This window comes from Triplophysa rosa, linkage group LG15 (genome assembly GCF_024868665.1).
Source record: "Triplophysa rosa linkage group LG15, Trosa_1v2, whole genome shotgun sequence".
In the NCBI taxonomy this organism is placed as follows: Eukaryota; Metazoa; Chordata; class Actinopteri; order Cypriniformes; family Nemacheilidae; genus Triplophysa; species Triplophysa rosa.
The window spans coordinates 11,958,719-11,978,917 of record NC_079904.1 but is presented as its reverse complement, the minus strand read 5'-3'; the positions used below and the strand labels follow the sequence as shown (position 1 = coordinate 11,978,917).

The 20,199-nt window shown below is 38.7% G+C and overlaps 1 protein-coding gene across 5 annotated transcripts in view; it reads right to left on the bottom strand.

The window, feature by feature from the left end:
• The window catches only part of epha7 (eph receptor A7), a 69,965-nt gene extending 63,857 nt beyond the window's left edge, over window positions 1–6,108 (bottom strand). For all 5 annotated transcript variants that reach the window (XM_057352451.1, XM_057352454.1, XM_057352455.1 and 2 more), the window contains exons 1-3: window positions 5,932–6,108; window positions 4,275–4,339; window positions 2,254–2,923 (exon numbers count right to left, since the gene is read on the bottom strand). In XM_057352451.1, coding sequence (XP_057208434.1) covers window positions 2,254–2,923; window positions 4,275–4,339; window positions 5,932–6,025 — 829 coding nt within the window. In that variant the 5' untranslated portion in view covers window positions 6,026–6,108. The remainder of the gene's footprint in view (window positions 1–2,253; window positions 2,924–4,274; window positions 4,340–5,931) is intronic.
• Window positions 6,109–20,199: the final 14,091 nt, after the last annotated feature.

Sequence of the window (20,199 nt, the reverse complement as noted above, 5' to 3'; positions counted from 1 at the left end):
CGAGAAAAAAAATCAAAAATAGGTCTGTTTCTACCTTGATGCAGTGACTCGCCAATACTGTTGGTAAAACAACAGAGACGGGCTGAAACAGTCATCCGCTTAGCGAGTATTTACATATAAAAACAATTAAAAACTAATGCGGACGGATGCAAGGACGCGTCCTGTGTAAATGGCCCCTTAGAGGAAGAGGAAAAGACCAAAAGGAGGAAGAAATGAAAGACGCACAATGCCCATAAGGCATCTGATGAATGACACCGTCAAAACACACATTTCAGTGGCCCTCCTCAGGTTTCCCTGCTCAATTATTAATGCCAGACATTTTAGAATCGATTCTGTATGCATGAGCGTCTATTTGTGCGTATATATGTACATATACCGCACATCAAGACGGTGTAAAAAATGAACTTTCGAATGCATAAGGGTCACAGAGTCTTAGCAGACCCCTGAGGAAAGGAGAGAGAGAGCAAGTGAGAAAGAGGAGCCGAAACATGAGCAGTGTGCTCCTGGAAAGATCAGCCCTCCATACTAAAGAGACCCCTGTCACTCACAGGCCATCCACCCCAGATACCGCGCACTGCACCACTGTTTTCTCTGACAGACGGGGAAAAAACTCCAGTATTTTTCAGTCTGGTTGGTGCTCGGGGGGAAACTCTGTACAGGCAATTTAATATCGGTCGAATCGCTAAGAGGAAGTGCTGATGCTGCAGTCTCACGCACATTTTATTTAGATTAACTACAGCGGTAATATCACAGCCACTCATGCCAGGAGCGACGCACAACTCATAAAGTGACAATGGAAGGGGCAGAAATCTAAATGGCAGACAGTGTTCTTTGTTTGTTGTTGGCTGCGAGAAAAACAAGCCACGTCGTTTCTATGGAATGTAAAATGAACGGGGATTCATTCGAAAGTATGTGAAACGTCTCGGGATATTGGGACGTGTCCGAGTCGCATGCTAGTTTTACTGCTTTTAAAGATATTTTTGTGGCAATAGGTTGAAAACTACAAAAAGTTCTAAAACACATCCATTTATTACATTCAATGTGTGCCAAATAACCTGTATTATATAGAAGTACCATCAACTTTCTCCTTTGCTCCCTCTTTTGATTTTAAAACGGCTTTTAGCTTTGCAACAACCTCTCAGCCTGAAGCAGCCTGTCCCGGACGGCATGCCTATTTTAGCTTTTGATAACGTAATAGTGTTCTGAAGTACCCTTTACATGATAACTCAATGATGTGGACGTGTATGTGCGCGAAATAAAAGCTATCCAAACCTCCTGGTCCGCACGCGTGAGGCTGAGATAACCCACACTGGCAGAAAAAAACAGTGTGGACGGCTAAACCAGTCCACTTAAACTGTGCAAAACCAAACGGTCCTCTTCCCATACGGTAATCACCAGAGTCAGGTGACTGCCAAAAACCAACACTTAGCACCATTAGTGAAGCTGATGGGACTGGAAGTATCTTAGTCTTAATTGCAGTTACAGCTCGAGTAACCAGAACGATGCAGAAGCAACAGTAATTGCGTTTCCTGTTCGGACACTTCCTAAATAACCCCAGGCCTAAATGTAACAGAATGTCCGTTGTTTGTTTTTTCTTTTTGTCTGGGTCATTTCAAAGGTCTAAATTGAGACTGAGCGACGGCTGAACCTTTGCATGACTTGGTGTCGTTTGCGAATGATTGGCTTGGCCCGGTGCCAGGTGGAAAGAGAAGAAATGAGACAAAATAGAGCAAGAGGGAAGTTGGACTCGTACTAAAGAACGGTGAGCTAAGCTGAAGTGCTAGTTATCATTTAATTCCAGCGTCAACACGACTAGGGCTATAAATTAAGAGCCCACAAATCAGGGATTCCAATTACTGTGCCAAGGATTTTTGCCCCCACATTTAATCCATCATTATTATCTCCGCCCAATAAGCATTTTTGTTAACTTGGCTTCTCTTTTTGATTTATTCGTTTGGCTGTTTCGTACTTTTCAGCATGGTTTGTTTTGCTTTTGTATCGGTTCGCTTTAATTCATATGAATTACCTTGCGCAGAAATAATTCTATGCTTAGGCACCCAGTCAAACAATTGGAACAAGAATTGTCCCAGTAAATGGACACATAAGCGCACATAATGACGTAATAAAACCTTAATAATTGCACCACAGCTTCTCGAAGCATTGCACGAGGTTAATGCAACCCGTGAACGCACACACCAACAGATGTTGAGTGAGTGTAGAGGATGGCAGATGTAAATGAAATGGCTAACTCACGTTCACATGCATCTCCCTTCTGGTGAAATCCGGCTTTGCATATACATTTCCCAATGGGTACCAGCCATTCTCCTTCTGCACTGCAATGCATCTTGGGAGAGTTGTCAGCCTCCTCTTCGGCGTCGCTGACGCACGTCCCCTCCACTTCCACCAGAGATGAAAATTCTGACCCTGTCACTGTATCTGGGAAGGTGGCCAGGTTCTCAATAATCGACCAACACTTCTTGTAATAAACTTTGACGGAGACCAAAGCGATGCAGGCCCCTACATCCTGAAAGGCCAGGTAGAAGCCTCTGCGGGAGAGAGGCCCGATTATACGCACCTCCGTGTTCAGCTTCATCTTTCTTTCCCCCAGGTCACCCTGAGTAAAACTCTCGTCCGCAGCTATAGTGTCAATTTTCACATACTGACTTTCCCTTATATTCCTCCCCACCTCCACGTCGGTTTCTTGGTAGTACAAGTTGAACGTCTCCTTGCAAGAGCCAACCACCCCTGGAAGGCTGTTACAATCCCTCAAGGTAAACTTCAGCTCTACAAAAATCCTCTGGGCATCGCCCTTTTCAATCCAGTTAGTCCGTAGCCAGTTGTTCTGATTTGGTTCCATGACCTGGCAGACCTGGTATGTGCGAATGGGTGTGTAGTTTTCATCCAAGCCACTTATCTCTTCCCACTGAAAAAAAGGAAAACACAGTTAATCATCACATTATATTGTGTGCAACGCTAAAATGTTCAGAACTAATCTCAAGAGATAATGTTACTGCGTGTTAAAACTGGCCTCTGTGTGAATAAAAACTAAACACTCAAAAACGGACAATCTACTGCAATCTATTGCATTTTTTAAAATATTGGTATGAATTGAAAATGAATACTGTACGTTTTAAGTCTCAAGAGAATAATTAATCAAAAATTGTGTTTTCAGTGATTTGCTATTGTGTGCAGTTTTAATAATTATAGGAAGAATCTTAACTTAAATCATTGCAAAATAAGCAACACTAAGAAATTGAACTGGCCTCATAAGCGCGTTGCTGAAATTAAAGCACGCTCAAATGTAATACACAAGTCAAAAGTTGTAACACACCTACTCAGACTTTAATAGTCATAATTGTCAAGTTTTCAAAACCATGAAGACAAATGAAAAAAAAAAAACTATGTAGTGACTAAAACTTTAAAAACTCTTATAATTTAGCTTCTTCAAAGCAGCCGCCTTACGCCTACAGTATATTACAGCTCTGCACCCTGGAGACATTCTCTAAACTTTATGAAGTGTGTTTTATCCAGCATTAATAGAGTTGTGTATACTGAGCACTGGCTGACTGCTTTTTATAAAAAATAAAAACAGTTTTTTATTCATTTAATATTAAATTGAAGCAATATATATTATTTATGCCTACAAATTACTTTGAGATATTTAACCAGAAGCCACAGTTTTTTATTAAAGAAAGTAAAAATGTATGCCTCAAAACTTTTACTGTGTGAAGATACCAACATCTAAGTTAATAACATTTATTGTATCAAACTCAAACGAAAAAAAGTTTGCGTTCTAATCTTCTACAATGAAGTTACTGTTGCCGTTCTGATGTTACGTAGGCCTACTTTTTAAATAGTTAAAAAAGGTTTTACTTCGAATCTTTGCAAAAGCAACAGCAGAGCATAATGCGTACTCAAGCTTGGCGTTTTTCAGCAGAAGGCCACTTATGTTCAGGCCTTCCCCAACAAACGCGTGTATATTTTACTTACCTTAACCTCCTCAAAAAAATTAAATGAGTTCAAGACTTACAAACAACTATTTAAACTTAAAAAAATAGGCCTCTCAATCGCTTATTGTTTTAGAGAATGAAGTATAAAACTCATCCGGCGTTGTGATGTGGTACGAAGACCGACAATTAAAATCAACAATACAATATACCGCAACATGATTATAGGGGATGCTAAAAATACTACTAGCAGCCAGCGAATTACAGAAGAGGTGAAAATTATAAATGTTTGTTAGCAATGAGAAACTTGTAAAGTTTTCATCTTACCCCGCTTGGAGGAGACGATATCCATTCCAGCTCTGTCTGCTGCGCCTTTGAATCCAACAGGATCACTGCCGACGAGACATAAAGCGCAGACTTAAAATAATGCATCTTTAATTGAGATTAATGTCTGTCACCTCTTACATACCGCAATCCTAACGTTACTCCGGTGGAAATCTAAAAAGATCGTGAATGAGCGCAAAGATGTGTATGTGAGAGAGCGAGTCTGACCCATTTTGAGACGACAGCGGTTGAGATTTATGACAATAAGCACCTCGCACCTCTGAAAGCCGCGCGACACCTGTTCCTGTGCCAATATAACTGACTGACACGTGTTATTTCAAGCCTTTGCTTTTGGTGGACTGTGATGAAGTTCATTTGTCTGCATCGTTGAGAATATTTCACTGATACGCACGCGAGCGCGCAGGTTAAAGCAGACTTCATCACGTGTGAAATTAAAAGCTAGATTTCCATTCGGATGCCTTTTACTGAAGCGTTAATGGATTTCGCACGATAGTGACAAAACAAGAGATCACTAACAGGCCGTTGCGTTTCAAATAATTCGAGAAAACACCTTTGTTAAAAAGTTTATAAAGAGAATTGTCTGAAAATAGAAAATACCTTTAATAAATGACACATGAGCTATTCTGTGTATTAACATTTTACTAAATTACTTTAAACAGCCCTAATAGCAACTAGACGTTTGTACTTAAAATGAATTATTTTAGGCAGTCCACTCTATAGTCTGCACCATGTTCTAAACTCTATTTCATATTCCAATGAGAATGTATTATGCGTTTTACGGATCTTTCGGGTTAGGCTGCATACTATATGTTGCTGTGTGATAGATTTGCAGCAGGCTAGACATGTATTGGAATACAAAAGCAGCGCTAATACACTGCATATCTCAAACGTAGAATTGATAACTTGGTAAGAATACATAAACATTTCGATCGCTTATTGATTGCCGAAGGTTTTCGTCCAGGACAATTTCTTTACCACTTAATTGAAGATGATCGCTCCCAAGAGCATTTGCTCAAAAAAATAATCCTGCCTTTACATATTTTGCAAAAAACGGATGATATATAAATTCTACTGCTGAATTTGCTCTACGCTGCCCGTTTGGTTAATAGGCATCAAGTAGACCTTTTCAAGTTTGGTGTTGAATCTGTCCGAGCGCGTCGTGTGTTACCGTTATCTCTTTGCAGTTCAAAGACAGCACGTTATGATTTTTTGATCAAATGAGCACTTGATAGCCAATATGGGATTTAGGGTCATGACTATATTGAGCGTAACCAGATTAAACATGGTTATCGAGTCTTCATTGCAGTTGTAAATCACTCGTTTTGGTATCCGAATAGCGAAAGTCTGTGCGTCAGACTAAACGGTCAAATGAAATGATACATTCCGGCATGAGTACAGGATACGTAACGTTGTCTAACGTGGATAAAACTGCTTGAGCGCTCTGTCTGTTTGACGGTGCAGACTGAAGTAACAGACCGCACTGTAACTGCGATACTGCTGTAATGATGTTTTGCCTCATGACAACAATGTTACGATATTTCACTTTGGACTACTGGTTTGTTCGCTACTTCTAAACAGATCGCGCTCCGCTGTCAGGATGTATTGGTCGGACTGCAATGAAGGAAACTTTCCTACTCACCCTCTCGTGTGTTCTGTGCTATTCCAGTGTTCACATAAAAACATAAATGAAGGCAAAATATAGTCCACAAACACGAAACTGAAGCGCAAACCATGGTGCAATTAAAAGTTGGCTAAACACTGTGCGCTTTTTCCAACGCGGCGTTCCCTTCCCATTGACGACGCTCGGGCACCAGCTCTGGGTGAATGAAACAGCCGTCTCTCACTCAAATAGCATCGGCAGCTGAGGGGCGGGGCATGGAGCTTTCGGAGTGTCACTCATGTAGACTGACAGAGAGCACACCCACAACTGGAGCGCGAAAAGCCATGGGCGTGTAATTGAGGACGAATCATCCTGTAGCGAAGGCGGTCCTTTAGTTTTGCACGAAAACACAGAAGTGTGTGCATTTACAAACTTTCGGATTATATGCTGTTCCATTGTCGGAGAATGTAGGAAAAGGCATACGGACAAGTACTGTAAGTCGTTTAAACTATTTTTGTTGCTTTTTGCTTTTATGAATTTTATTTTATTTTAAACTGAAATAGACCGCCTCTTTAGACTAGAGGTAAATATTCTCACTATGCAACGAGGTTTATTATAATATTTGAAAAACTGTAAATTCAATGTTGATGAAAACAAACTTTAAGAGAGGCAAATGGTGGTTTGAGAGAGAACCACTTGCTAAATTCAAAAGCCTCCTCTATCAAGATAAGACTTGAACCGTGGGTAGGGCACTCAAGCATGTCACGACATCCAAGCAAAACGTTTATATTTTTTCCCAAGTCATTGCATCATCATAAGTGCAAAAAGCCTTAGCAGACTTTAGTATCGTCGTGTCTGGAAGCTGTTTTTGAAAAAGTAACCTACTCATAGCTGCCCACAGTCTGCACTTTAAAAAAGTTTAGCCACACAACCTAAACTGTATTATGTATATGGAAACATCTAAAAAAACTGGTTTTGTGTAACCATGTAAAATAATAACATATTATCTAAAAAAGACAAATCAACATGACTATAATGGGTTTTTTAGGCCTGGTTAGGTCAAATTTAAGTTTTCCAGGAATTTCCAGACTTAAGAAAAATAATATTTTGTCATACTACATATAAGCAAGATGCAAAAATGCAGTTTAGTTTTTTTTTATTGTTGGTTTGATTTTTGTATTGATTATTCAACTACTTGTTAACCTAGTAGAGTAAAAAATATCTCTAGACATTTTTTTTATATATGTTTGTAAGTCACAACAACCTGGATTTATTTAAAATATTCCAAAGGAACAAATATTAAATTAAATGTAATAACAATAATAATGACAAATTTAGACAAGCTGATTTTTTGTTTTTATGTATTTGACTTTTGCATAACACTACTGACTGAAAAGAAGAATTGTTTACAAGTTTAATTTAATTGGTAAAAACAAAAAACAAGCTATAGAATAGTTTTCTTTTTAGGAAAAAAAGTGTAATAAAAGAAAAGAACGTTGTGTGCACAGACTGAAGGGCAGGTGGTCTGTTGTGTAGGCATGAAGACATAGAAACAGATAAGAGACGGATAAACATTGACTGCTGTGTTTTCAGAAGGTCATCTAATGAAGGGAAGTACCCTGCTGGTTCACTGGGCAATGGGCGTGAATGCATTGATTCATTATATGCATTTCTGCTCCAAAAAACGTGCACTATGAAGATTGAACTGCTGGGGTTTTAAGCGGCGCCAAGGAATCGAGATAAACAAAAAACACAATTAAAAAGTGTAAAGTTAATTTCCTGCTACTCAGATGACTTGCCAAATCACTGATAAATGAGAGCATGAAAGGGACCTCATTACCCCTGAACGTATAATGCATTTGTTACAGGTCACTTATGAATCTCCATTTCCTAGAACGAGTAAAACAACTGTAATTATGGCCCACAAATATTGATTAATAAACTCCGTACACCACAAATGGATGCAGGTAGACGAGGACTCATTTCAAGGTTTATTTACCTCTGTTTTCTTATTCATTTTTGTTGTTGTTGTTTGGCCTGTTTGTTATGCAAATGATTTCTAATCCTCTTTACCCTTGATAAAGGCTCCTGAGTTGCATATTTCCACGTTGCTCATTATTAGCGTATTAAACTAGCTGCGAGCTACGTTCAATTATTAATGTTTTTGATGGAAATTATTTAGTTACCAGTCTCTTAAATTAGTCACAGATTAGATCGCATAGGTGGAAGTGACACGTTGGGCGAAACGCCACAAAGCGACAAGGTATTCAGCAATTTTTTGTTTATTGTCGATCCTGAATAAACAGACCCACGTAAACATGTATGAATTCATGCTTGAATATTTATAACCAACAAAATGCATGCTCATTAACATTCTCATTCAACTGAATCTCGAGCGACAGTAGGCTTTTCAGGTCCCCTCTTGCAGTTTTTCACAAACATATTGCTTAGTATATGCAAAACGGTTTTGTTTTACTTTACAAAAAATCTGCAAATCTTTATGCTGAAATTCAGAATACACATTTAGCTACTACTAAGTCCTCATGGGCTTAATGTTGCCATGGCATCAGTTAATTGAATTCCATTGTTTGAATTGAGATTAGTATGTAGTAGTCATGTGGAGATGACAGTTTGTGCAAGCAAAGTCGTACCTGATTCCACCCGGAGCTCCAAGCTGAGCCCTCACAAAGAGCTAATCATTTCTGAGGATACTTCATTCCAAGTGGGTCTTTAGTGCGTCTTTCCTGAAAAGAAATGCAGCTCTTCGGAGATAAAACTGTGAGTTATTGTAATTTTACCTAAATTTGTTTTAAATGAAATCAGAAGGGATAGGCTGAGTGTACTAGACAACTGCAATATTGTAAAAAATTAGCTGCATTCTTTGAAGTAGTGATCATGCACAAGGGGTTATACAAATGTTTATTAGGGACTAAGAAAGCAATAGTACTCCAAAAACAATCACAAACACTGACCCCAGATGGCTAACTCTTAAAGTGAGTGAACTGCCCACACTTGCAGATGTCTGCCATCTAACAACCGCAGAAGACTTGCATTTTTCACAGTAGAATGGCTTTTGTTTTTGGACTACATCTCTTCATAAGCAAACAATCACATGCTGTTGTATTGAGGTGATTTCCCTTCAGGACTACACGTCTTTTCTTTATATTTTCTCACTTGCTCTGAAGCAGCTACACAACCGAGCTGAGCTGAAATGAATGGAGGGATAGGCCAAAAGTACTTTTTAAATAGTACGTGTTTTTAATCTCCTTCCACCCTCGCTCGTTCATAATGAGAGCGGTACATCTTCAGAGCAGCAGGCTGTCAGCCTGATCTCTCCATTCAGGCAGGGTGGAGCACTGTCGGCCTGTTTGAATTCTGTGAGGGCCTGAAGGGAAAACCACCCAGAGCTTTAATATCCAGCGGGACGGAAACCCTGGTGGACGGCTGGAGAGACATGGGCTTGGCGAGCGCTCGCGGGCAATTTTTATTGCACTTTACGGTTTGGTAATACAGCATCCCAAATGATTCAGACGGGTGTTGGAATATTACTCAGAGGTTGGTGTGGGCTGAATAGCATTTGTTTGCACCTGACACTGTCTGTTGGTGTAATCACAGATGAAGACAAGCACCGACATCTGTGTCTGTAAATGGATTATAAAATGTTAAACAATTAGGTAAGTATCCCTGGGATGCTAAGCAGACATGTGGCTCGTATACAGGCCAGCAGGGAAAAAAATATGCATTTGTCTAAGCAGCTGTATCTTCTAAAGGAAAAGTCTGTCTTAAAAGTTCACACTGTGATCTTTAAAACATGGCCAGATTAACCCCTAAAATTAGCCCTTGAATTTTTCACATATGGCAAGCATTTAGTCACAAGTACACATACTGTATGAGATCTGGCCTACTGCTATACCGCACACATTTTCAACCAAAAAGCAAACTAAAGGAATTTAATCATATCTCACTTTGCCCTTTTCAAATATACAATTAATGAAACTAAACACGTGCATCGATCTAAAACTTCTATCGTGGCAGGTCATTCCCAAAGTGTTCGTCTGAGGGAAAGAAAGACAATGACACCTCATTTATGTGCGGTGAAAGCAAGTGATCTGTCAGTTTAGACGGCAGGGCTGTTTAACTCCACTAATTGTCAGACTAACATGAAAAACAAAGCTCTTATATCTGTAATGCAATTATGTACAGAGCATCAGTCGCCATGCAGTACAAATCATAGACAGAAGAGGGACTGCATGAATCTTGAGCTATGCGTTTCTGTCACCAGAGGCGGCAATAAACCCCATGCACTGATTGATCTGCGCTCATTAAAGAAGAACTAAAGCCTGCTCATGTCTCTTATGTGACCATTATTATCACTCAAACGAAATTGATTTAAGCTCTTAACCATAGCATGCGCAAAAAACGGGTGAAATGAAACCTACTGTTTTGGGGGAAAGGAGGGATGGGTGTCATTCAGAAAGCAGAGCCTGTCTGCATCTGATTGACTAAAATACTTTTACTTGTTTGACAAAGTATCCCTAAAAGATCCCTAGAGTCCTGTGTGACTGTGTAAAACAGCTTTTTAATGGGAAGCTATTCTATATACCTAGATATAATGTGTGTAAATGAAAAGATGAATATAGTAGAGCGTAGCGATGGCAAGATCATGGGTTTAATTTTTTTTTAAATGCAAATGCGCTGTACTCGCTTTGGATAAAAGCTTCAGCCAAATGCATAAATTAAACCTCCACATGGACCACACATGATTATTGTGTCAACAACATGACTGTCTTTATTTCCATTTGTGTCATTTTCCTGGTTTGTATGGACTACAGGGACACTTGTGTAGTAGTACACTGATTTTGAAGTTGACAGATGAAGACATCCAGATGGCCACGACGAGTTAGTCACACTAGCCTGATACACTAGAGCAGTATGTAGTACTAAGGAGGGTTATGGCTATTCCGTAATGTCTGTTTTGGCCAGAAAAAAGGGTCCTGAAACATTTCCTTGTCAGTCTGCAAGCTCAGTGTGCTACGTTACAACTTAGTCCCAGAATAAACAGACAAATCGCATTTTGCATTGTAAGTGTGGGGGCGCCTGACACGCACATCTGGAGATGAATAGTTTTAATGCTCATGTGAAAGCACGTCAGTGAGGCTTTCAAAATCACAAGCAGAAATCTGGACTTTCATCAAGGTGATTTATAAAAAAAACGGTTTTATTCCCACCCATGTGCCATGTCTTGCTCCCTTCAGGATCAATGGAAATGAAAAGGAGGAATGGAAAGTAAAATCGGCTGACTGATTTACAGTTGATCAGATACGGGACCTTATTCACATATATCATTCTGAGTAGATCTACACAAATTCCTTGTAAGTTTAATGGTAATAGCGAGCACTGATGCGCAGGGGAATGTAACCGAGTCAGTTTAATAATACTGTATAATGAACTTTCCAACAACAGTTTAATAAAAATACATTTGAAAAAATCCTTAAAAATCATATACACTCACAGCATTGTGACTCTGTGATTTTCACATAAAGCAGGTAGACTGCCATTAAGACAATATGACTTCGGCTTGGCTGTATTGTTGGACAAATTCACAGAGACAAAAAAATGAATAAATTGACCGCATTAGTGCCTTTCTACAATGGCATTGTGTAGTGAAAAGCATTAAAAGCAAAATATTACCAAATGGTTATTTCTTAAAAATAAAATTTGCAATTGTTTTAAACGTTTGGGTTAAATCTATAATATAATAATATACCGCACATACCACGTCAATGTGCACAAACAAAAGTGCATTTACACGTGAATTATTAAGTTTTGGCAAAATGCATAACGCCCCACCGTGTCACCGGACGCGACGCGACAGAAGACAATAGAACGCATTGCGACCCGTTCAGACCGTCAGCGACAAAGCAAGACGATGTCATTCATTTCAATGGAGAGCCGGCGACACGAGCGACAGTGACCGTTGGTGACAGGAAGTGGGCGTGTCTAGCGGAGCGACAAAGTTGAGATTTGCTCAACTTTATGCAAATGATGAGCGACTTTCGGGAGCGACTACCAATAGGAGTAAAGCAACGGAGCTCACGTCATCCGTCTCTCGTCAGTTATTGCAGGGTTTGTTTATAAATGTTACTAATGTTACCAACACGCCTTCTTACGACCTCGTAGCAAGAGATTAGCGACACACAGTCACTGGCGGTCTGAACACACAGTTGGAACCTATCATAATTTTTTATTTTGTCCACACTGGATGCAGCACGTCGTGCAGGGCGCGTCTGGTGTAGATTGTCATGACAACAAGGTTTATAGCGGCCGCATATGGCAGAACAAACCCACTGCTGCAAATGATGAGTAAAACTGGATGTCACTTTAACTTGACTTTCTTCAAACAAATATCTGAATATGAGGTAAAACAAACTTTTTTGCGTTTTGTATAAACGCTGATAAGCATGCCATAAACACAGTTTAACTACCAGCTCACAGTCTAGAACTACAAAAACCATCATCTGCCACCATAGAACTACAACATCCCCCCCACCCAACCACCCCCCCCCCCCGTTCTACATGCCGCGATGCATGCTTTTACGGTACTTATTAATAAAATAAATTGCATTTAAAATACATTTAAAACGTTTAAAATGAAAAAAGTATTGCATTATGCTAATATACCAAAAACGCTGCTTAGTGCTCTTGTAATTCATAACCTTTGCCACTATTTCTGTTTTCTTTGTATGAAACATAAAAGTTGCGCATTTATATATTTATCTTTACGTGTGTTTAAGTTTATTGATCTCAAACGGACCCCTCTCAAATTATAAAAAATATTTTAAGCTTACCATTGCGATGATGAGTATTTTTTTAAAAGCAATATCTCGCCACTGTGGTTTTGTTAGCATGCCTTGAATTGAACAATAAAATATTGTCTCAGACGTTAATTTGCATTAATTCATGCTACCATTGATGTTTTTCAGATGCTTAACACCGTGCAGCTGTTCACCATTGAGGAAATCTTGCTTGGCTGCCAAGAACAAGAAGGTGTTTAGCTGACCTTTCCGACAAGCACCCTTCCCAGGTACAGCAGACAGGCATGAACCAAATGTAGCAACAGTCTAACATTACTCAGCTGACTAATAAATCAACTAGCCATGAGAGAGAAAAACAGCCTGTGTGGGTTTTCCATGGTGGGAAATGGTAGAAGGTGGCCCGGTTTGAATGTGAAGGATAGATAGCTGAAAGGTGTATAATTTCAGTGTTACTCCAGCTGCCAGAGGCAGCCCTTAAATGCTGACGGTAGTCAATTTGCTGATCCGTGACCCGCCAGCCGGCGTTGCATCACCTTACCATGCTACAATCTGTATTTGTGTGTGTTAGCAAGACATCACTCCCTTGGAACTAATGTTAATTTGTTTTTTGCAAATATGCTGCATGCAAGACATTAAAGCTGGGGATAAATAATCATCCCCAGCCCAATAACTTTCACTTCATGACTACAATTATTAGCTGAATTTATAATGTGTGAACGTAATAACTTCAAATCATGTAATAAGAACAGCTGCCATTATCAGGCGGAGTGGGAGAGAATAGGTGTGAATTTGTCCTTGAGGCGTATAGCAAATATGAAGTATATTGATTTTTAATTTCACAAGAGCACCACCAATAGAGATCCAGAAACCTTCAGCAATTATTGTTCAATCAGGAGGCTAATGACAGAAAACACAGGCTCGAATGAGTTCACTTTAGGGAAAGCCATTGAACACACACACATACTTTAATGATATCCGCTGAAGCATCTGTTGTGATGAAGCCAAGCAACATGCAGTTGGTTCCCAGCAATCCAGGTTTCAGAGACTGTCTGATACATAAGCTTTATGTTCACATGGGGCTATCGCAATATCTGCTTGTATCTTCATGCATTTTGGACCAACGTGTAATGTTGGTTGGCACTTTTGGAGTTGGTACTCAAATCAGCCTTAACATTGTGCTGATAATGCATCACAAAACATGATATCGCATGAACTCTGAGCTGTTTTTCTGAGGACCGCTGTTAGCTGTATGGTCAGCTTATTGTCTTTATTAAAGGCCAATATTCACTATGACTTTTTTCTTTTATGTCAGGAATTGTATTGTAACAAAAAAAATATATGGCATGTTTTTTTTTTCAATTCCAATGCACTTTAAAATGTTTTTCATATAAATTCACTTTTCACTAAACATTGTTAATGTCTTTTCCTTATATATGTCTGTTTTGCAGAAGACAATTATGTGCATTTGTAAAAATAAATATGTTCGTATATCTATATTGTAATCTCATTAATAGTTAATGAGACTACATTATGTAGTTTTAAAATAGTCATTAACCATTTAAAAAAGAAACTGTTGTGCATTAATTGTGAGATTCATTCTGGTTATGTTGGCTGTTTTTATTCATTTGTAGTTACAAAATGCTGATTATACTGCAAGAATATTCAAACAAATCACTTTCCAACTGATCAACAATACTTCAGATCACTGCTTGAAGTGTCAGAATCATGCCGCTCATTGATTTTATTGCTAGATGTGTTAAAATAACATTCAGAAGATGACAGGAAAATATGTTTCTACAACATTTGTGATAGTGTACAGAAGGACTTTGTCATATTCTAAAGTGCTGTACAGCCAAAGATGGATTAGTCCTGCAGGCCATGAGGAATCGTATTGCAAATGTAAGATGTAAACACCCAAAATACAAAAAAGTAATATCGCAAATATGCAAGTGCAATATGTTGAGTTGCAATTTTTTTTTTTAAAATAAACTTGGCAATATGCAAACAATTTCTTCTTTTATAGTGTGTTCAGTAAGCACTGCTAAGGAGTGGTCATGAACAGTTAACATTACTTATTCCTTTAGTTTACATTGTGGCAATCTATGTCAATTTTTTTAACATCTTTAAAATGCAAGATTTCAATTCACTTCCTGTTTTTTCCCGCATAGCGTTCTATTTAAACGTGAGCAATGAAAAACCACAGTATATTCTTGGATCAAAAATGAACAGATGACAGGAAGGCAAGGGAGAGGGGAGGAGAACATCTTTCACTCATGCTAATAGCCCGAGCTCCAATAATGAGATGCCAGCGAAGTTTGCAGTCATCGTCATCATTAAGGAACCCACATGGACTTTTGACTTTAAGCATAGGTAAAATTTCCTTGAGGGAATGAAAAGAGGGATTATGTAAGCTTTAAGGGGATTGGAGGACGTATAGCCCAGTTCCTCCGCCTTGTTTCATATTTTGATTCACTTAATTCTTTGTGGGGTGGTGAAAGCGCTGACTGTTGTCTGACTCGCTTTCATTTGTGCCCTTCTTTTTCTTCCTGTCCTTCTCTCCTTCAATTTTTCCCTCCCGCTTTTATACCCCCCACCCTTCCCCCTGCTCTCATTTACAAATGCAACGTTTTACTCTTCTTATTATTTTTTCCCTGTTTTTGTTCCTCCTGTCACCTCACAAGTTGCCTATACTGTTTGCTCTTCTCTGCACCTCATTCTTTCCTTCACAGTGGGGTATAACATACTGATGCTGACAGGAAGACTCCAGAGTCACATCCGAGTTAGCCACCAGCTCATTTTCCCAGGCTTATTCCAAACACACTGCTGTGTAGAAATAGGCACAGCTGACCCCACTCTGTGCCACATACAACAAGTGCCTGTGCTCAGCTACTCTGTGTAACTGTTTAACAAAATAATACAGCAAAAAATATATATTTTTTAAAATATTATTTAGTTAACTGTAAATTACCTTTTATGGTGAAATGAGATATTACAAGACAGATATACTATTATATAGGCCTACTGTTGTGTTAAACTAGTTTTCTTTGAAAATCAAAAATCACATATTTTCATTCAAAATTTGTTATTTGTTTGATTGATTTTTTTGGACAAAACTATTATTTCATCACTTGTATGTATATCAAACAACATTTTGGCAATTCCAGCATTATGGATGTGACAGTTTCAGTCAAAACTTAAAATAAAAATTCTCGGAGAATAGATTAATTACCAATGTATTGAACCATCTGTTTATATTTTACTAAACCCCTGATGATAGAGTCCAGACATCAGAAAAATACTAGTCCAAGCATGAGTTTTCTATTTTAAAAAAAATTGAAATTGAAATTAATGTGTTATGGGTGTGACGAAAAGGGACATGTTTTTGAGAGACAACATTTACATTTACGAATTTGGCAGACGATTTTATCCAAAGCGACTTACATTGCATTATACAATTGTTTCTACGTATGTGCAATCCCTGGAATCGAACCCATGACCTTGCTGTTGCCAACGCCATGCTCTAACCACTGAGCTACAGGAAAGACAACATACTGTACTTTCTATGAGTTAAAATGTGCAAACCAGAAGCAACAATCCCCAACAATTGGAGAAGAGATGGCTTTTTAAAGAACATAAAATCATTACTATATTTTAAATTTATGTGCCCGTTTATGAGGAATATGGACTGTTATCGATGTGACAGTTCTGTTATGTTTTGTGGCAATTTACTCGACTGGCAAACTATGCTTTAAAAAATGTTAAATTTCACATGGGTATTTAAACCACCAAATACTGACATCTGACCTATATCAGTATGGTGAATACCTTTGGTAAAACCCTGATTTTTTTTTCATCTTAAGGGTGACATTTTCATGGAATTGCCCATCTCATGACATGATGTGACCTATTTTATTATGTGAATTGTTACGGTGGTTATCAGTGTATTTTAAAGTAAGCGGACTCTGTATGTTGGTAAAACAGTTAATTTTATATTCATTTTTTGTTTTTCATTTCCATTTCAATACTGTGTTTAGTTATTATTGAGTTTTTCTGCATTCTCTGTATTCAGCAGTTGTTTGTGTTTTTAAATGACAGGGTGGTACTCTATGACATTAAATTAGCAGAGACAGTCTTCTGTCAATGGAAACCTTGCGTTAACCTCTACGTCATTCAAAGTAGTTTATACTCTTTAAAGAGTTTGGTATGACGAGTCATAAAAGATGTAGCAAATGCGGTATGCATCACAGCTAAATTATTAAAAGCTTATTTTTGCACTTGCAGCAATGCAGGCAAACATTGTCTATTTACATACAGAGTGAGCTGCGGGTGATTTACTGGCCCACGTTGCTCAGTTGCACTACTATTATTATACAAACATACAAACTGTTCCTGTATCTCTGGTGTTGCGTTTCAGTATGACAATGTCATGGGTTCGACACCCATGGAATGCACACTGATATAAATCTATAACATAAAAGCATTACTTTGGATAAAAGTGTTTGCAAAATATAAATCACTTTTATTATAGGAAGGATAGCAAATTTTCAAAGCTTGGCCTTGGGTGGAATTCTGATCTAAAAGCAGGTTTGTATTACATGACAAGAAGAATATTCTAGACATTTGTCAGTGATGGGAAGCACGGCAAAGTAATAATCTGCCAGACCTTGAAAACTAAAGTGATTCATAGGGATGGAAAAAAGATTTTGGTTCTGACCATGAGTGGCAAAGCCTGCTTTAAAACACGGATTTAATTGCAGAATTATAACCCACACAATGATATCAGATAATTAAATCAAGAAACAATTGTGCTTAATGTCTTCTTAAAATGTCAGATTTAACATGTGAAATGTGAAACCGCCACTCATGGAGACACAAAGCCGATGCTAAGATCGTTTTTAATTCCCGCAGACAGCTTAGCATCAGAGGATCGGAGAACCCACCTGTATGGAAGGCAAGATTAGCAATTATTCCTCATTCTGAGAGCGCCTTACCACTGCTAGCCGCATATAACAAAGGCACTCCAAGTTTGCACTTTGCCTCTGAATAGGTATAAAATCTTTTTTTGCTATTAAATTGAAATCCAGTTCCCCTGACCCAACAGATACGGCATCTGAAAACTTAATAAGTCATTTTCACAGCTCATCAGTCGTTCCCGTTCCACAAGCATCGTCCTAGCTCGGTGGACGCCGGGAGCCTCGGAGGGCAGCGGGATAATGTACTTTCTGTCAAATCTTGACACTTGATTGACACTCGGAGACAGGTATTAGGCCTCATTTTCCCCCCATACATCCCTGAGTTAATATCTCCAGATAGCTGTGAGAAAAAAGGATGAAAATAGATTTGTTTGGATAAGTGTTTACTCCCCTGGATGCTTTAGAAACAAAGCCCCTTACGACATCCTATCAGAGCTGAATGTGTAAGCGTATGACGCATTTGATAGCGTGCAGTGGAATATCTGACCCTACGGTTACTTTTACATTATGAATAAAATAATTGTATCAAATAAATAAATAAATAAAACAGTAGTTCATGTAGTTATTTGCATACTTGGGTATTTTATTAATAAAACTAGCTCTCTTATGGGTCTGGTTCAATGGGAAACTATACAAAATAAAACATGAAACAACCTTGTGGCTTTGTTTCTTATCTCATCTTTCAGGTCCCGATAAGCATCTCTTTCAGCATTCATTGCATTCGCTCATGAACAACGGTGGTTAAGAAGGCGCGGCTCAAGTTTGTCCTGTGATGTATTGCAGTCACATACCGACATACCATCCTATATTTTTCTTGGAGTTTTTTCGGCAACTGTAGGTTCTATGACAGTGCACGGATCATGAGCTGAGAACACTCACAGTGTTTGATCACTATAAATAGACGCCAATTACACATAACATCAACATTGTCACTGTTGACAGTTTTGGATTCTAGATAACATTAGATTGATGTGTGAATAGAGAAAGAGAAGATTAGTGCAGGGTATGTGTGGCATGTGACACAATAAAAAGCAACAAAAAAAGTATATATAAATGCATTTCTTAACTAGAACACTAAAGAAGATATATAAAAAAAAGGTTGGTAACCGAACAGTGGCAGTACCCATTCACTTGCATTTGTTTTGTGTCCATAATAGAAGTGACAGCCGTTGTTCGGTTACCAGTATTCTTCAAAATATCTTCTTTTGTGTTGTGCAGAAGATATAGAGTCATACAGGTTTGAAATGACAAGAGGGTGGGTAGATGATGACAGAATTTTCATTTTTGGTTGAACTAGCCCTTTAAGTGAATCTACTGAACCTATGAGGTAAAGTTTCAGGTTTAAATTGATTTGCTGTCAGGTAAACTTAAGCTTATTTTTTAAAAAAATCAATATTGATCTGTGGAGAAATTTGATTTGTCAAACATATACAAAAGTAACTTTCACCAAGTGCATTTCACATGATGAAAGAACCCGTACCATCCCAATAAGATGACAGCAGCGATGGACGTGACATTGTTCCCGGACCATCTCTAGAAACTTGACAATTCTGTTCAAAGCATTAATACATTTACATTTATGCATTTGGCAGACGCTTTTATCCAAAGCGACTTACATTGCATTGTACTATACATGTCATGTTGCTGACTATGTGCAAACCCCTGGGATCGAACCCATGACCTTGCTACATTAGTATAACTCCAAAAACTTTGGTAATATTGGCTATTCAAAAAATACGTTTCTACAATCACACTTCCTTGTCTTTATTACAAACAACTAAAGACAAGGATTCAACAATTCCACAAATTTGACGAAATTCCCTGATTTTTCAATCCATACAGTCACTTCTGCTCACTCCACACCCACCTATTAACTCTCCATTAGCCGCTTGCCCTGGAAACCCCGAAGAACGTGGCTGTAGCATAACAATGTAAACAATAAATAATATGCAGCCCTCCTGGCAAATATGATAATTCAGTCTTGGCAGAGAGCGCTGTCCTGTTGGAAAGTAGCCACAGTCTTTCAGGTTGTGGACGGTGCAGAAGCTGATAAGGTTTAAAAAAGGAAGAGGACATTTAGCAGGTAATTCATCCAGAAATAATCAGTAAGTTTTAGCTCAGCAGTGGAATGCATCTTCCAGCTCTGCCCCGCTCCCTATGGCCGCAGCAGGCCGGCAGTAGCCGCACGCAGGACTGAGACTATACATAACAACGTCCCACCTGTGATTTTGTAGTTTAGGGAGTCCTGCTGGTTCTGAGAAAGTTGAAAGCAAACTGCAGAAACATAGCTTTTTCTGCCAACTGACCCAGCAGGTAGAAATCGCTGAGGTACAGTGTCTCATACAAGGGTCCACATCCGTATCCCAACCCCAGGGTTCCTTGAGCTCTGTGCTCGGTTCACACCCGGGTAAATTCTTTAAGCTCAAAGTTTCATGCCGTTTTCCATCGTATTCGTTGTGTCAATTTATGAGGGATGGTGCAGAATGTAAGCTGTTATTTTCGTTTGGCTCATATATGAC